The sequence below is a fragment of the Armigeres subalbatus genome, chromosome 3, assembly GCF_024139115.2.
Source record: "Armigeres subalbatus isolate Guangzhou_Male chromosome 3, GZ_Asu_2, whole genome shotgun sequence".
Lineage (NCBI taxonomy): Eukaryota > Metazoa > Arthropoda > Insecta > Diptera > Culicidae > Armigeres > Armigeres subalbatus.
The window spans coordinates 32,606,960-32,625,222 of NC_085141.1; the positions used below are offsets into that span (position 1 = coordinate 32,606,960).

Consider the following 18,263-nt stretch of genomic DNA (forward strand, 5'->3'; position numbering starts at 1 on the left):
AAAGTTAAAAAAACAGTCGACGTAGGCATTTCAGATCTCACTCAGCTCACTTCTATCTTAAGAACAGTGCACTATGGTCCAGGATACAGATTTACGCGGAAAGGTGCATTTTTCGCCAAAACTATATTTTTTAGAAAAAACTGTTGTTCTACAAAATCATTATGGTGCAACCAAAATAGGATGGCTCATCATATAAAAGAAATAGAAAATATTTTTCTATTTCTCGGAATATTGACATGTTATGTTCTACAAAGTTGTAGCGCAGCTTATTCCATTATTAGTTTGCTAAAAAAACTTTTTCTGTAGCTCTTAAGTTGGCTGATTTAGAGCAATTTTACTTAACTAGATTAGGGTGTACCTCAAAAAAACAGTATTTTTGATCTACCTTTTTGTTTTAGATTTCTCGAAAAAGTCGTCTTCAGGTGACTTTTAGAGCTCAAAAAATGCAACTTTTGATGGGTAAATATGCTCAACATCTTTCTCCGATCAAAAGTTATAATCGTTTTTCTGTCCAAATTTCTTTTTTTTTCATAAGTTAATGTCTCCGGTTAGGCAGGCCAAAAATATATGTTTACATGGCATTTGAAAGAGAAATTCATATTCCTTATTATGTCGAAAAATTGGGGATACGTTAGTTTTTTATCTCAAGTTTTACCAATTTTACCAAAATCAAGATATAGACGATATTCTTATAGCAAAACGAGCGTTTTGGAAAGCCCCAAAAGTCTTCAGAAGGTGACATTCGTGAAAAATGAAAAATAAAAAATCTACAGCTTTAACACTTTTTATAAGTTTTATCATTATCATCGTATTGCAAGATTTACGAGATAAGATGAATTTCCTGCCTAAAGCATTCTTTAAAGAAAAAAATTTGTTCTACAAAGTTGTTCTGGATACTTGAGCCCTTATTATAAAGTTGCCGAGAAAAAGGGTGGACCATTTTATAAAAATGTGATTTTTTTTTCATTTTGCGGAATATTTACATAAAATGTTCCACAAAGTTGAAGCGCAGCTTTTTCTTATTAACTTTGCTATATAAACTTTTTATGTAGCTCTTAAGCTCACTTGTTTAGAGTAATTTTACTTACCAAGATTAGGGTGTCCCTCAAAAAACAATATTTATAATCTGCTCATTTCATTTTTTATTTTTCACAGATGTCACTTTCTGAAGACTTTTGGGGCTTTTCAAAACGCGTGTTTTGCTATAAGAATATCGTTTGTATTTTCTTCCGTTGTCGAGTTATATCAATTTATTTGAAAAAAACATGATTTTAGTAAAATTGGTAAAACTTGAGATAAAAAAAATTAACATATCCCCAATTTTTTGACATAATAAGGATTATGAATTTCTCTTTCAAATGCCATGTAAACATTTTTTTTTGGTCTGCCCTAACCGGAGATATCAACTTATGAAAAAAAAATTAATTTTGACAGAAAAACGATTATTACTTTTGATAGCAAAAAGATATAAAGCATAATCACCTATCAAAAGTTGCATTTTTTGAGCTCTAAAAGTCACCTGAAGACGACTTTTTCGAGAAATCTAAACCAAAAAAAAGTAGATCAAAATAACTGTTTTTTGAGGTACACCCTAATCTAATTAAGTAAAACTACTCTAAATCAACCAACCCTAGAGCTACAGAAAAAGTTTTTTAGCAAAATTGATTGGAATAAGCTGCCCTACAACTTTGTAAAACATAACATGTCAATATTCCGAGAAATAAAAAAAATATTTTCTAATTTTCTATATGATGGGCCACCCTATTTTCTGGTTACACCATAATGATGGCCTTACTATTTCGAACAATTTTGTAGAACTAAATTTTTTTCTAAAAAATACAGTTTTGGCGTAAAATGCATCTTTCCGCGTAAATCTGTATCCTGGACCATATATGGACCACTATACTGCCGCTAACCGCAAGTCGAGCACATCTGTATATGGAGGCCCATACTGCCGCTAACCGCAAGTCGAGCACATCTGTATATGGTGTCCATATACAGATGTGCTCGACTTGCGGTTAGCGGCAGCATAGCCCGTGTGCAGTGCAGTAGCCTTTCACTTCAGCTATTCAACTTGGTCGCTTCTGAACGCCAGAACTCTCAGGAGACAGTAAAGCGATCAGAACACTCACAAGAAATCTTCAACGAGACCTGGCAGTTTCTTGTTACATCAGTTCAAAGGCAATAAATGTGGAAATGTTGAAGCAAAGCGGCAATGTCCCGGTAAGAAAAAAGAGAATAATATTTCACTTTCCAGAATATATCTGACACCAACATCAAACCAAACCCAAATTCAGAAATCAATTAAAAAATGGCATACCACAACATTCCTGCCACCAATTATCTTCCGATCTCGATAACTATTTTCGACCTCTCGGATTGCCAACCAGCCGATTGTGGTCCACATTTGGGTTGGTGTGGTGCTGCAGCCACCCCGAAATATGTGCAGTGCATTTATGGTTTCATCACATTTCACTTTGATCCCACACACGTTTGGACGAGTGAAATTTACACAATTACAAACGTCGATATCAAAGCTATGGTACCCCATAATCAAAGCACGTGCTTTTTCTAGAACCAATTTATTAATTAGAAAACTCACAGTTTTTTCTATAATTTGGTCAACCTGTACCTAATTGGTGGTGATTGTGGAACATGCTTGAGCCTACTGCCAATGAAGAATCATAACCATGAAAGAAATGATTGGACATTTTAGATGATAATTGGAACAGGCTCAATTAGTTAAACTGAAGACATCCCTTCATCCAAATTGGAGTTGTGGGTATCAACTCTGCTGACCATCTTTCACATACCTATGTTTGTCTATTAAGTTGACATTTTTATTATTATCTGCGTCTTCTATTGTGTTTAAAGAATCTGATGTATTTGTTAATGGACCGAACCGAAGTTAAACTTAGCAATAAAATGATCTTTATGATCCAAAATTTGGCGAAGGAACAACAACGAAGAACTATTCAACAAATTTAAAAACAAAAAAAAATCAAGGATTGACATTAAAATAGAATCCTGTCTCTTTAAGCAATTTTAGTTTCAGTTACGTTGAAAGGGGGCACAAGAACAATAAATTGCTGGCCAAAGCATCCACATCTGTTAGAATGGAGCTGGTATCTGAGGGTTTGCCTCTAAGGTAAAACCATTTAGTCACTGACATATTCCACTCTATCTCAAAACTTGCAGTCATCTTTTATCATTTGAACCAGAACTAAGGTAGACGATTGTGAATACCTCGAGCCATGTTCTCAACTTACTGTGTCTCTTCATAACTTAGATTAAAAAATTTCGCCTACAACCAAATGTTCTGAACAAAAGAAAACTAACACATTTGTTCCGGGCTACTGCATTTTGATGTACGTGTGCTACCAACAAGAATCATACCACCGATGTAGGTACGGGATGGATGGTTGTTGAGGACAGGTCCAGTTTTCTAAAGAAAACTTCTGCTGCTGACTGATGTGGATGACGGGAGCGAAAACTTTCGTGAAGCGTGCTCTTTTGTGAATGTCACTGAGGCCGCAAACGTTTCTACCCGAGATGCCGATGATGCTGTTTGACCGAAGTTACTGGGGCAACAAAGTGCGTTGATTTTACGTGGAGTCGTATGTTCAGGTTGATGAGAACATTGATGTTTTTTTTTCGCATGGAGGGTAACTGTTTAGTTTGACATTTTGACCCCAAATTCAGTTTTCCCCGAAACATCAAAATGAATTCCTATGATGTTCGTTTTATTATTATTTATTTTATTGACGTGTCCAATGCTAAGGCTCGTTACACAGTTTCTGTTGTAACCTATTAATGCAACAACCAATTGTATACAATAGATTGTGGTCGCTATTACAGGAATGGATTTCATCAATTGATCGATCAACCTCAATTGATTTTCTTCGATTTTTCGTGAATGTTTCATTAACTCCAAAGGACGGAAACAAGCAGAAACAAATTGCAGGAAAAGAAAACCCAGTGCAAACAAATTTAATACGATTCGCTAAATTGAGTTTCTGTGAATTGAGTATGAAACTGAGACTTTGCAAAGCGTCCACACAAAACACATTCCATACATCATCTCACTTCGACGAACTGTATCGAATGGCATAAGAAACTTGACCCTTAATTATTTTTAACTTTTGAAGTGAAACTCACTGCCTTTCAGTACGTTGTACAATTCAATTTCAACAGTATCTTTTTTATCTCATACTTTCTAGAAACATTCGAATGTTACATGAAGCTTCAAATCCTTAATCTGCCGAGCACTCCGTGTTGCACCATCCATCCGTCACTTACTAATTAGCACCGTTCTTTTTCTTCTTTTCTATTCCGCAGTTAATCCCGTCGGATAAATCCGCAGCCCTTTGGCAGAGTGACATCGTTCAGTGAAGCAGAACGGAACACCCACAAAAGCAAAACAATGCGGATAGTGTCGCTATGGACTTTGGTGACATTGTCATCGCTCTGCTCGGCCGCGGACATTCTAATGGTCACGATGGGTGGCACAAAATCGCACAAAATTCCGTTCTGGGAGCTGGCTAAAGGTCTGATACCAAGGTGAGTGATGATGGGGTGGCGATGTCACTAGTCTTCAAAGTAAAATCTCTATCTCGACAGTATTTTTATTCTTTCGATTATTTAAGGGGATTTTAAAGTTTTGGCTAAAATATTAAAATAGCTATTCCTCAAGTTCGTCAAAAAACCCATTGTTTGAAAATCAGATTCTTTTGCATCGTGCAATCAGGAAAATTAGTTAGGTAACTCCTTAGCCGTGCGGTAAGACGCGCGGCTACAAAGCAAGACCATGCTTAGGGTGGCTGGGTTCGATTCCTGATGCCGGTATAGACAATTTTCGGATTGGAAATTGTCTCGACTTCCCTGGGCATAAAAGTATCATCGTGCTAGCCTCACGATATACGAATGCAAAAATGGTAACCTGGCTTAGAAACCTCGCAGTTAATAACTGTGGTAGTGCTTAATGAACACTAAGCTGCGAGGCGGCTCTGTCCCAGTGTGGGGATGTAATGCCAATAAGAAGAAGAAGAAGAAGAAGATAAATAGTTTTTTTTAATTAGGAGGTAATGGAAATTATGATTATTATTATTTATTCAGACTGGAAATTATGAGGTAATTATAAATTCTGGTAATGATGTAATACAAAGATCATTTGGTCATGGATTGGGCTTCCCTAAAACATCTGCAAGTTTACGAAACATGAGGAGATCCAACCAAATTAGTCAACGTATCAAATTTCGAATATTCAACTCTAAAGTGAAATCTGTGTTGTTACACGCCCAGTAAAACATGGTTTGTATCAGTAGAGAATGCAGTTCAGATCAGTAGAACGCTCAACTTGCATGTATTCATCAACAAAAGTCTGCAGTTTATTATTCAGGTCCTAGTGTCCTCATATCTGGATTTCGAATGCTGCTCTTCATTGTCGACGCTGTCAAAAACCGATATCGAAGGAAATTTGTGATGGTGAATGGAGGATGGACGGCCGTATATCACGGAAGAGCAGTGTCGGAATCTGTATGAACTGGACGCTGGACTAAAATACGGCAGAACATCGCGACAGAAGCAGACCAGGAAGCTCGTGGAGCGAAACCTCAACAAAGAAATAACGGAAGTCAATAGGGATCTGGGCAAGAGTTTAGGTCTAGGCTTGAGCAAGTTACCTTGGGGGCCGTCCAAAAACCACGTGGTCATATATGGGGGGAGGAGGGAGTTTGGAAAATGACCACGATAAGCCACATGGGGGGAGGGGAGTGTTGCCCTCGAACCACGTGGTTGTTTTTTACGAAAAACTTTTGGTGAATAACAATAGCGGTGTAAAAAATACAAATCATTAAAATTTAATTATTAAATCATTAAGAGTGCATCTTAGGGTCGATGCCCACGTAGCGTCTTTTCAACTCAGCGTTAAAAAGACGCAGGTGTGCATCGAGAAAAACCGGTAACGCAGCGTCGGTCGTAACGCCGATGCATATCTGCGCTATTTGACCATCTTATCCTTAGATCCTTTTCCATAAAAAAAAATAAACGAAAAAACAGGTTGCGATTCAGTCTCAATTTCCACAACAAAAATTTGGAAAGGAAAAATGGGAAAATAAAAAAAAAATCCGCCGCGCCACGTCACCGCCACAGATGATTTTTGGCATCACGCCGCCGACACTTTTGCATCAGCGGACTGCAGCTACAAATTATAAAAATATTCATGTTTTTACAATAATTCAAGAAAAAAACTTCAAAAGAATTTCTTGTGGATATTCAGGAAAAATCCAGTAAAGAAATTTCCTGTAAAAACTTTGACATTACTTCATATAATCCTGATAAAGTGCTGCGATTCAGAATGATTTTTGAACAATTCTCTCTAATTTTTCAGAGGAAATCATAAGACGAGTTTGTACAATCCCATTGAAATTCCACCACTTAATTGTATCTTGACAGATACGTATTTCGACCTCAACAGTAAGGCCGTCTTCAGTGTCTCGTACTTGACTCGACTCGACTTGACTTGACTGACTCGAAGTCGAGTCAAGTACGAGACACTGAAGACGGCCTTACTGTTGAGGTCGAAATACGTATCTGTCAAGATACAATTAAGTGGTGGAATTTCATTGGGATTGTACAAACTCGTCTTATGACAAGTGAAGACATTCCACAAAAAAGCTCAAAATAATTTTCTTAACATGAAATTCTAAATGAAAAAAGTGGCAGTGTTCCAGAAAGAAAACTCCAGTTCCTAAAACAATCTAGGTTAAAAATAGTGTTATAATAACGATTGAAATTGAATTCCAAAACAAATCTCAACCCTTTCAGGATGGATGGGTCATATATGCCCAGCGTTTTAGATTGTCTATAAAATCACAAAAGAGAGCTAGGCCACCATTTTCTTCAGTAACATTGTTCATCTAGATATTGGCTTTACAAAAAAATATGGGAGCTCAAATTTGACTGACCCTGAAATCTCAGATATCCGAAACCTTGGGAATATTTCGATGAAGTTGAAATGTTTGAATCATTCTGAACACTCAGATAAGATGTATCATCTTGAACGTTAAGCCAGTGATTAATATTCAGGAATACGAGATGCTCAAGGTACTCCAAAATGCTCCCAAGTTCAGCCCACGATATCTACCAGATCAATCAAGACATTTGTAATGTCCTCATCATCGGTATATACCCAATCTGATGAAATAAGCATATGATCCTAATTTCCATTAACATGAGATCCAAGAGACGAGGTACCCAAAATTATATTGAGTCAACATCAAGTTGCACAATGACTATGCGGTTTGTTCACAAACTTTTTTTGTAGGGCCTTAGAAGCACTGGGTTCGCAGTGCAAACAGTTTAAGTAACTCAGTTGTGACTCTAGATGGGCAGTGGTACGAGATTTCAAAGTATGCCGGAAGTGTCTTAGGAAACACAATGGACCCTGTAAGCAGAAAAGGGAATGCGGCACCGATGGCTGCTCGTATTTGCACCACCCACTTCTGCACAGCAGAGGAAAGCAATCGATTGATACGACATCTACGCCGTCGGCAGTATCTTCGCGAGCCCTAAATAGTCAAACTACCAATACAAGCTGTAATGTCCACCAGGGGCAGTCCGAGATCCTCTTCAGAATTGTTCCAGTCCTTCTGCATGGTCCATCCAAGACACTGAGAACCTACGCCTTCGTAGACGACGGCTCGGAAGTCACACTTATGGAGCAAAGCCTGGCCGATGAACTGGGTGTTCAAGGACCCAAACGATCACTGTGTCTTCGCTGGACGGGAGATACTAGTAAAACGGAAAATTCTTCTCAAATAGTCAGCCTGCAGATTTCAAACGTCAGAAATTCGTCGAAGCGGTTTATGCTCTCCGAAGTGCACACCGTTGTCAATCTTCAAATTCGACCGCAGACACTTCTAGTTCCTGAAATGCAGGAAAAATATCGTCATCTAAAGGGCCTGCCGTTAGAATCATATCTAGATGTAAGCCCAAGACTTCTCATCGGGTTGGACCATGCAAGTCTAGGAAATGTGAAAAAATGTCGCGAAGGAAAATCGTACGAGCCCGTAGCAGTGAAGACTCGCTTGGGATGGATGATTTACGGTTGCTGCCTCAAAACCAGAAACGGAGCTAATCAAGTGAGCCACCATAGCGAACAACGTTGTCAATGCGAAACCATATCAGACGAAAAACTACATGAGGCTATGAAGCAATACTTTTCCCTGGAATGCTTAGGAATTAGGAAACCGATCAAACTGCTGCTATCCAACGACGACCAAAGGGCAAACGAGCTGCTGAAAACGCTAACCAAACGGGTAAATGGGCGTTACGAATCCGGTCTTCTATGGCGATATGATAAAGTACGGCTTCCAGACAACAAATTGATGACGCTAAGGCGATGGGAATGCCTTGATCGACGAATGCAAAAGGATAGCCAGGTCTTAAGGACACTAACGATGGTTTTCGACCCTATCGGCTTTATCAGCCACTTTCTAATGTTCCTCCGAAGCCTTCTACAAGAGATTTGGAGAGCGTCCGTTGACTGGGATGAACATATTCATGATTCACATTACGAAAAATGGCTCACCTGGCTTCGGGTCCTTCCCAAAGTTTCCGACATCAAGATACCGCGATGTTATCGAACAGCTACCTCCACAGGAGGAAGTAGAATTCAAATGCACACCTTCGTAGACGCTAGCGAGAATGGGTTTGCGGCGGTCGTATACTTACGATTTCAGGAAGAGAAAACCGTGGAATGCGCATTAACTGGTGCAAAATGTAGAGTGGCTCCGCTCAAATTCCTGTCGATACCACGGTCCGAGCTACAAGCCGCCGTCATCGGGGTACGATTGGCGGACACAATTTTCCAGTCTCAATCCGTTAAAGTTCAAAAATGCTACTTCTGGACGGACTCCAGAGACGTCATGTGCTGGCTTCATTCGGATCATCGACGCTACAGCTAGTATGTAGGAGTACGAATTAGTGAGATCCTTGAAACGACAAATCTTGCAGATTGGCGATGGGTGTCGACAAAGCTAAACGTGGCGGACGAGGGAACGAAATGGAAGAGCACTCCTGATCTAAGACACTCCAGCCGATGGTTTCGTGGACCCGATTTCCTTTGGAAACGCGAAGATGACTGGCCGGCAACATCGCAGTTTGTTAGAGTTACTAATACAGAGCTTCGTCCACCTCCATTTCAAGGTCTTCGACCCAATCATCGACGCAAGCCATTTCAGCCAATGGTCTACCCTCCTGAAGGCTACAGCGTATGTGTTCAGAGCCATCAGAAACATGCAGCAGACTATACGGAGGACGGCTAAAACTTGTAGCCCCCTCACAAGGGACGAGCTTATCAAGGCCGAAAGCTACCTGTACCAAATAGCTCAGCGACACTCGTATAGGGAGGAGATCGCAGTTCTGTCTATGGACCACCACGAATCAACAAACAAAATTCCTAAAAGCAGCCCATTGTTCCGCCTGTGCCCATTCATGGATGAAACAGGAGTTCTAAGGATACGAGGACGAACCAACGAATGTCGATTCATCGATAGCAGTGTCCCTAATCCCGTAATATTTCCCCGGGAACACAGCATTACCAAACTCATCGTGCAAGATATCCATCAAAAATTCCTGCATCAGAATCACCAGACCATCATTTACGAGCTAAAACAACACTATAATCGTCTAAAGGCTATCTATAAATCGGTACGAAATAGCTGCCAAGTCTGCAAAAATCTTCGAGCTCGTCCACAACCACCACTGATGAGTGACCTACCACCGGCGCGCCTTGCAGCATACAGTCGACCGTTCAGTCACATGGGGGTGGATTACTTCGGCCCAATTACGGTATCAGTTGGCCGAAGAGTGGAAAAACGCTGGGGCGTCCTAGTCACCTGCTTGATCACGCGCGCTATCCATTTAGAAGTCGCACATTCACTCACAGCTGACTCTTGTATCATGGCTCTTCGCAACGTTATTGCTAGGAGGGGAATCCCTGTCGCAATATACAGCGACAGAGGAACAAATTTCGTGGCATCCAATAAAAAACTAAAGGCCGCATTCGCACAGTTGAATCACAATAAGATTACATCGGAATTTGTTACACCCAGGACAACGTGGAACTTCAATCCCCCGTTGTCTCCTCATATGGGCGGAGCGTGGGAAAGGCTCATTCGTACGGTTAAACAGAACCTTGACAAACTACGGTCAAATCGCTTTCCAACCGATGAAACGCTCAAAAGTATGCTAGTAGAAGTAGAATTTATCGTAAACTCTCGACCTCTCACTGAAATTCCTCTGGATGATGATCAATCTCCAGTGTTGACTCCGAATCATTTTTTAATTGGAACCTCTAACGGGCTACTTCCGTGGTCCTGCCTCGAAAACGATTCTACTTCGTTGAAACTGAATTGGCGCCTCTCACAGGCCATGGCACACCAGTTCTGGAAACAGTGGCTACACGACTACCTTCCTTCTTTGACTCGCAGAGCAAAGTGGTTTTCGAAGGTGAAGCCGATCAACATCAACGATATCGTGGTAATTATCGACGAAAGGTTGCCCCGAAATTGCTGGCCTAGATGACGAGTAATCTCTACCAAGGAAGCACCAGACGGTCAAGTCAGATGGGCAACGGTGCAGACGGTTACTGGGATATATGAACGCCCAGCGCTTAAGCAAGCAGTACTAGACGTTGGCGTTGGCAGAAATGCAGCTCAGACGGATCTTCGGTACATTGAAGAGGGGAATGTTGAATGCGCAACGTCTAACAACCGAAATACACCACTGTAGACTTCACGTTAACCTCTGCCACACCTGCGAACGATAGAAGGGATTGTACACCGGGCAATAACTGTCAACAACATAGAAGAACAATAGTGAAGCTGGTCGAATTGTTTCCTAAAAATTTGTTACTCCTACTTAAAGTTAAATTTATGCTAAACTAGCAGACCCGACGAACTTCGTTTCGCTTAAAATTGATTTATTCTCTGCTAAGTTCTCGAGTTATGCATGAATTTCTGGTTCATTTGTATGGGAGCCCCCCTTTCGAAAGGAGGGAGGGGTCTCGAACCATCCTAAGAACCTTCCCCGGCCCCAAAAACCTCTGCATACAAATTTTCACGCCGATCGGTTCAGTAGTTTTGGAGTCTATAAGGTTCAGACAGACAGAAATTAATTTTTATGTATATAGAAGAAGATTCGTTATTATCTACTTACCTACCTAAATTTGTTATTATCTACTTTGAGTGGTAAGAAAACAATGAACTCAACTAACTTAAACTAAATTTGTTATCCTAAAGCATGCAGAATAGTTCGATTCCAAAGAGCCTAAGAACCACGTTGAAATAGTACCTGTAATTCACGGTAAGCTAAACATGCAACAATAACAAAAAAACAAGAATAAAATAACTAATTGTGACTTTATTAAGGCTCCTACACGCGATACAGACTAGTGTCTTAAAAACTAAATCGTTGATTGATAGCCAAATAGCAGTGAGAAAGATACTATAGTAAGTACTTTCCATTATAAAAATAACCTAAAATGACTGATAACACATTTTATTCTGCCTTAGGAATTTTGTAATCCTTTAATAAAGATCGATTCACAAAATTGAGACTTCTCATTGCCTATCGTCAACACGACCGTAGAATAACGCACTCAACGACCTGTGTCAGAAACGCCTTCCCAGAATCGTCTCTTGACTGCACCCTAGAAAGGAATCTTATTTTCAGGTAACAGGCTGACAAAACAGTTATGAAATGTAATGTTCTGTTGAAATTGCTGATATTGCTGTACCCACTGGTGAAACATGAGTCGTCATTGTCCCTAAAAATAGACAAATACTGTCTGCATGCAAATCATCCTCCTTGTGATCAAATACGGCAAGCCAAAACGCATCACCTAAAACTTCCCACCGAAGGTCAATCTACCTTTGCCACATCAAAAATAGCGAATCGAATAAACTTCATCAACAAGCATCACCTATCGGTGACATTGAATAGATACCTCCTTGTTGCTCGCGTGTCATCAGGGGAAATCCAACTTGTCGCATCCACCCAAGCCACCCATTCCCATAGTGCCAATATTTAACTACCAATTATCACTGCGGTATTTGCCGAATCCAAAGCCAAACCGATGCCGCGTGGCACGTCGTTGGCGTTGGTATTTGCCTATTGGTAACGGTTCACATGCACGTGCGTGCATTTATGGTAGGACACACAATGAGAAAGTATAGTACCAGTGTGGTTTGGAATTTCAAATCGTAATCCGAAAAACAATTTTTATGGAAGTTAGGTCCAGAAAGTACTAAAATATGAACAACGCAAATCCAATTTGTTATACACATATGACAACAACCCAAGGACGAGTATCAACTTATCAAAAATTTGTCGGAACGGATGTTGATTCGCAAACGTGTGCCATCAGATTTGACGAATTGACATTTGAATCTTCAATTATTATTTTCCATATCGTTTTTCGTCATGTCAGACATTCTCTCCCGTTGTCCGACGCCTTTCGGGGGATCGGTGCACGTGGCCATGTGATCGTTTTATTAATTGATTATGATTTTGCCCGGCTAGCCATCCCATTGTTGCAATTGCCAATGGCTCACCAGATCCGGAAGATCCGGAGGCAAACCACGGGCAACAGCATTGAAGTAACGACAGTGCGCAACCGAATGGCGTACCCAAATTGAACATAATGAGATCTTATCGCCATGTTGATGCTTTAGAAGTGGACGTGATGTTTGTCCTGTTTTGGTGTAAGTTCGATTGAAATGGCATTCCCGAAGCCTATTGCGTTATCTATGTGGTTTAGGGCCGATGCCCACGTAGCGTTTTTTCAAGCTGCGTGCACGTCGCGTCCACGCAAGGTACCCAGCATCAAATGTAGTCGTGCACACGTTTACGTGTGCATTACTCCATTTGATGCTGGGTACCTTGCGTGAACGCGGCGTGAACGCGGCGTGCACGCGCAGCGTAGATAACCGCTACGTGGACTCGGCCCTTAAGCGGCGATTACAGTCGGATTTGTTGCAAATATTTGTGAGACTTTCAAATTGTATGAAAATCGAAAAAAAATATAAATCTGCTTTAGTAAAATGGTCAATCACTAGAAATTTGCATAAGGGGATGATTCATTTTCGAATCAACCACAACTTCCATGATGTCCCCAGCCGCGGTACCAACCAAATCGTGCCTTCCAAGTATTCGTCTTTCATTTGCGTCTCAAATCCAGGCATATGAGATGTTGTAATATCTTAATTGTCATGTAGTTCTTATCAAATGGTCTACTTATTCAAACACGACTTGCATGATATCCCTAGCCGCAATATCAACCTCATTATGTCCTCCGAATATTTATCTTTCATTTACGTCTCAAATCCACGATGTCTGAATTTGAGACGCAAGACACATACTTTGAGGACATAAATGGTTTGATGTCGAAGCTATGGATATAATGGTAGCCGTGATTTTTTCGGTGGACAATTTAATTCACACTAAAGCATAATTTGGAGATCATGAAACATCTCATATGCCAGAAATTGAGACGCAAATGAGTGACAAATACTCGGAGGCAGGGATTGAACATAGCATTTCATTATCATTTAGTATTCATTCAATGACTCATTACAGAGGCGAAATTACGAAAAGTGTTGTATGGCGGACTTCTAGCGCTATTTTCCCTCTGCAACTTTGTCTAAGGGTAAATTGGTCTATGTCTAATATTTACAGCGTGAAGGGCTAGTATCATTTAATATACTAAATGATAATAACACTTATTATCATTTAGTATATTAAGCCAGTGTATCGCCTTGTGTTACTGTCGCAACATTCTCCAAAAATTCACTGATGAGTAACCATTCTACCAACAACCAGGAAGACAGCTGCGCTGAATATAATCAATCAAATGAAGCGGACAATTTAGTCCAGTGCGACGCATGCGATGCATAGTGGTATTTTGGCTGTGCTGGCGTTACCGGATCTATCGCCGACCGTTCGTGGATGTACACCAAATGCAAACAACCCCCTCGTGCGCCGCCTAAAGCCAGCATCGTGAGTCGAGATCCATTGCTAACAGAGGGTACTTGCCACAGCAAAGAGAACTTTTGAAGGCATCGATCGCCGCTGAGGAGGAAAGGAGAAGCCAGGCTAGTCATCGAGATAGCCAAAATCGAGTCGTGGATTGGATCAAGAATAGCGCAGATCCAAAACAAGTGCAGCAGAATATAATCAACTGCCAGTTCATTCCGTGCCGATAGTTCGAACGAGCCAGACGTGTGTGCTGTGTCTCATCGCGGGTTTTGTTCGGTAGTGCGAGTTTATTGTGTGGTGCCTACCTACGGATCCAAGGCGATCACTGTCGGCGAGCGAAGTAGCTGCTTCTGGCGACGCCAGTGAAGCAGGCTATTGTTTCTGCTGCTACCTACAGCAGCAGCGCAGATAAGTGGAAGGCATTGTTTTATTGTTCTCCCATATCTCTGATACAGAGTGGGATTAATTATAATAAATTAATTTAGTTTTTTTAACTTTTTTTTCTAATTTGCTATTAGTTCTAAGGTAGCATAAGAATTAATTGTCCTTCCACCTTGCGAGGTGAGAATGGAGGCAGAGACTATGGGGGGCGATAGTCCTCCAAAAGATGTCCGCACACGATTGTACCATGCGGCTTCGCCTGGGCCTTGGGTTGTTTACTTTCGGCAGAAAGTCAAAAGTCTAGACTTTCTCGGCATTAAGCGAGATTTGACGCGTCGTTTTACGAAGCTTGATTTTAATCAGATCAACAGGAACAAGCTACGAATCACCGCACCTACATATCAGGTGGCGAACGAAATTGCTAAAGACAAGGCCTACAATGTAGAATATTTAGTTTATGTCCCCTCGCGGGAGGTCGAAATCGAAGGTGTGATCAACGCAGCGAGCCTGACTTGCAAGGATGTACTTGCGGGAAAAGGCCGCTTAAAGAACGCAATGGAGTCTACCGTGGATATTCTGGATTGCAAGGAATTGCATTCAGCAACCATGGTAGATGGCAAAAAGTATATTCTAAGTCAGGCTCGCTTCGGGTGACGTTTGCCGGTTCGATTCTCCCAAAATATGTCGATTTAGAGAATATGTTGTTTCCGGTGCGTCTTTTTGTACCAAGGGTATTTAACTGTACCAATTGCAAACAACTTGGTCACACTGCCGAGTTTTGTGACAACAAACCACGTTGTGGTAAATGTTTCGAAAGACATCGGGAGGAATCCTGCCAGCAATAAGCCACAAAATGTGCTTATTGTGGTATGGCTCCTGCCCATGGTTTGCAAGATTGTCCGGTGTACAGGAAGCGAACCCAAAAAGTGAAGCGCTCGTTGGTACAGCGCTCCAAGCAGACTTATGCGGAAATGGTTAAAGCGCAAGACACATCCGCCGATACCACTGCAAAGGCTGCTATTTCAGCTACCGTTCAAGTAAGTGATTATTATGATTCCATATGCATTGACGAATTGGACTCTGACGCAGCTGATATGGATGATTCTACGGAGGTACACGTGCCCGAAAAGAGGAAGCAACCGTCTTCCCCGGGATTGCGCCGTAAGAAATCAAAAGTAATCCATAAAAGCTTGCCCAAATTTGAAGGCAATGGGGGTTTATTTAAAATCCCGAAGCAACCTGTCTTAACTGCTCCTCTGGATCCATCTTGCAGCAAGACATTCCCGCCATTGCCCAAAACCGATATTTCCAAGAAACATCCGGCTAGGAGAATCAATGAAAGTAAAATTACAGTTCGTTCTTCCCAAAAAAGTACTCCGTCCAAGCGAGGATTGATCTCCTTTAAGGACCTTGTGGACCGTTTTTTGAATTTATTCAATATTCCGAATTCATTGAGGCCAATCATTGACCTCTTTATACCAACAGTAGAAAGTTATCTGAAGCAATTGACTGTTTCATGGCCCCTTCTTGCAGGAATTGTATCTTTCGATGGATAATACGGCTATTACACAATATACAATCACTGTGCTGCAGTGGAACTGTCATAGTCTTAAAAATAAATTAGACGTGTTCAAGTTTTTGATTCGCAATTCCGATTGCGACATATTTGCACTTTGTGAAACATGGCTTTCTTCCGAAGACGAAATCAACTTCCACGATTTTAATATTATTCGCCAAGATCGGAATGATCATTATGGTGGCGTTCTTTTGGGGATCAAAAAATGCTACTCCTTCTACAGAATTCCCATTCCGACTGTTAATGGCTTAGAAATCGTCGCATGCCAAGTAAATGTGAAGAATAAAGATCTTTGCATAGCTTCAGTATACATTCCTCCAAATGCCTCTCTCAATCGTCGACATCTTTGGAGCGCAGTCTCCCTTTTATCATCCCCAGTGTTGATATTGGGAGATATGAACGCACATGGTATTGGATGGGGCGAAACGTATGACGATTATAGAGCGCCTATTTTTTATGATTTGTGTGACGATTTCAATTTGAATATTTTGAACACTGGTGAAGTAACTCGAATAGGACCAAATGGTCAACAAAGCCGTATTGATCTGTCTTTATGTTCAAATTCACTATCGTTAGATTGCACGTGGAAGGTTATCCAAGATCCCCACGGTAGTGACCATATGCCGATAGTTACTACAATTAAAAGTAGCTATCAACAATCTGAGCCAGTTAATGTTCCTTTCGACCTCACGAAGAACATTGACTGGCAAAAATTTGCATCGGCGGTAAATATTGGTATTGAATCAACTGATGTTCTTCCACCGCTGGATGAATATCGATTCCTTACCGAATTAATTAAAAAAAGCGCACTAGAAGCCCAGAAACGACGCGTTCCAAGTACATCTGTCATAAGAAGACCAGCCACTCCTGGATGGGATGATGAATGTACTAAGTTGTATTCCAAGAAATCTGATGCCTTCAAGGCTTTCCGTAAACACGGAAGGTCTGAGCTTTTCGAAGAGTATTTGAGGCTTGAAAGAAAGCTCAAAAATCTTCTCAAGGCTAAAAAACGTAGCTACTGGCGACGTTTTGTCGAGGGACTGTCGCGAGAAACCTCAATGACAACACTTTGGAAAACGGCCCGCAACATGCGGAACCGCACTTCCACCAACGAGAGTGAAGAATACTCCAATCGATGGATATTCAACTTCGCAAAAAAGGTCTGCCCAGATTCCGTACCAGCAGAACCGCTATTTCGAGAATCAGTCAATGATCTCGGTTCTTTGGGTGGACCATTCTCAATGCTGGAACTTTCTATGTCTCTTCTTTCATCGAATAATTCTGCTCCGGGATGCGATAACATCAAATTCAATCTTCTGAAAAACCTCCCAGATATCGCAAAAAGACGATTACTTGACCTGTACAACTGTTTCATGGAGTACAACATTGTGCCACCTGAATGGCGACAGGTCAAAGTAATAGCTATTCAAAAGCCTGGGAAACCAGCGTCTAATCACAATTCATACCGACCGATTGCCATGCTATCATGCATGAGAAAATTATTGGAGAAAATGATCCTTTCAAGAGTCGACCATTGGGTTGAACAAAATGCATTACTCTCAAATACTCAGTTTGGATTTCGAAAAGGTAAAGGAACAAACGATTGTCTAGCGTTGCTCTCTTCAGATATACAGCTGGCCTTTGCGCACAAGGAGCAATTGGCTTCAGTATTCTTGGATATTAAGGGCACTTTTGATTCAGTTTCCATTGAAGTACTGTCAGACAATCTGCACAGTAATGGACTACCCGTATTTTTAAATAATTACTTGTACAATTTGTTGTCAGAAAAACAAATGAACTTCACACTCGGCACTCTGACAACTTCCAGAAATAGCTACATGGGCCTTCCCCAAGGTTCGTGTTTAAGTCCCTTGCTTTATAATTTCTATGTTAAAGATATTGACAATTGTTTGGAAAGACAATGCACGCTCAGACAACTTGCAGATGAAGCCGTGGTCTCTCTAAGAGGTCCATGTGCAGCTGTCTTGCAAGGACCATTGCAAAGTACTCTGGATAATCTGACTGTTTGGGCCAGACATCTAGGGATCGAGTTTTCACCGCAAAAAACTCAGTTGGTTGTGTTTACTAAGAAGCGGTATCCTTCTCAACTGAAACTAAAACTGTTGAATGATGTCATCAACCAATCTTTATCTTCTAAATACCTTGGGGTCGTGTTTGATTCCAAATGTACCTGGAAACTCCACATTGAATATTTGATACAAAAATGCCGAAAAAGGATCCATTTTCTACGTTCTATCTCCGGAAC

General features: G+C 40.9%; 1 protein-coding gene across 1 annotated transcript in view; it reads left to right on the forward strand.

The window, feature by feature from the left end:
* The first annotated feature begins 4,342 nt into the window (after positions 1-4,342).
* LOC134220443 (UDP-glucosyltransferase 2-like) overlaps positions 4,343-18,263 on the forward strand; it is a 90,795-nt gene continuing 76,874 nt past the window's right edge. The window contains exon 1 of the mRNA XM_062699501.1: positions 4,343-4,560. Within this exon, the coding sequence (XP_062555485.1) occupies positions 4,424-4,560 (137 nt within the window). The 5' untranslated portion in view covers positions 4,343-4,423. The remainder of the gene's footprint in view (positions 4,561-18,263) is intronic.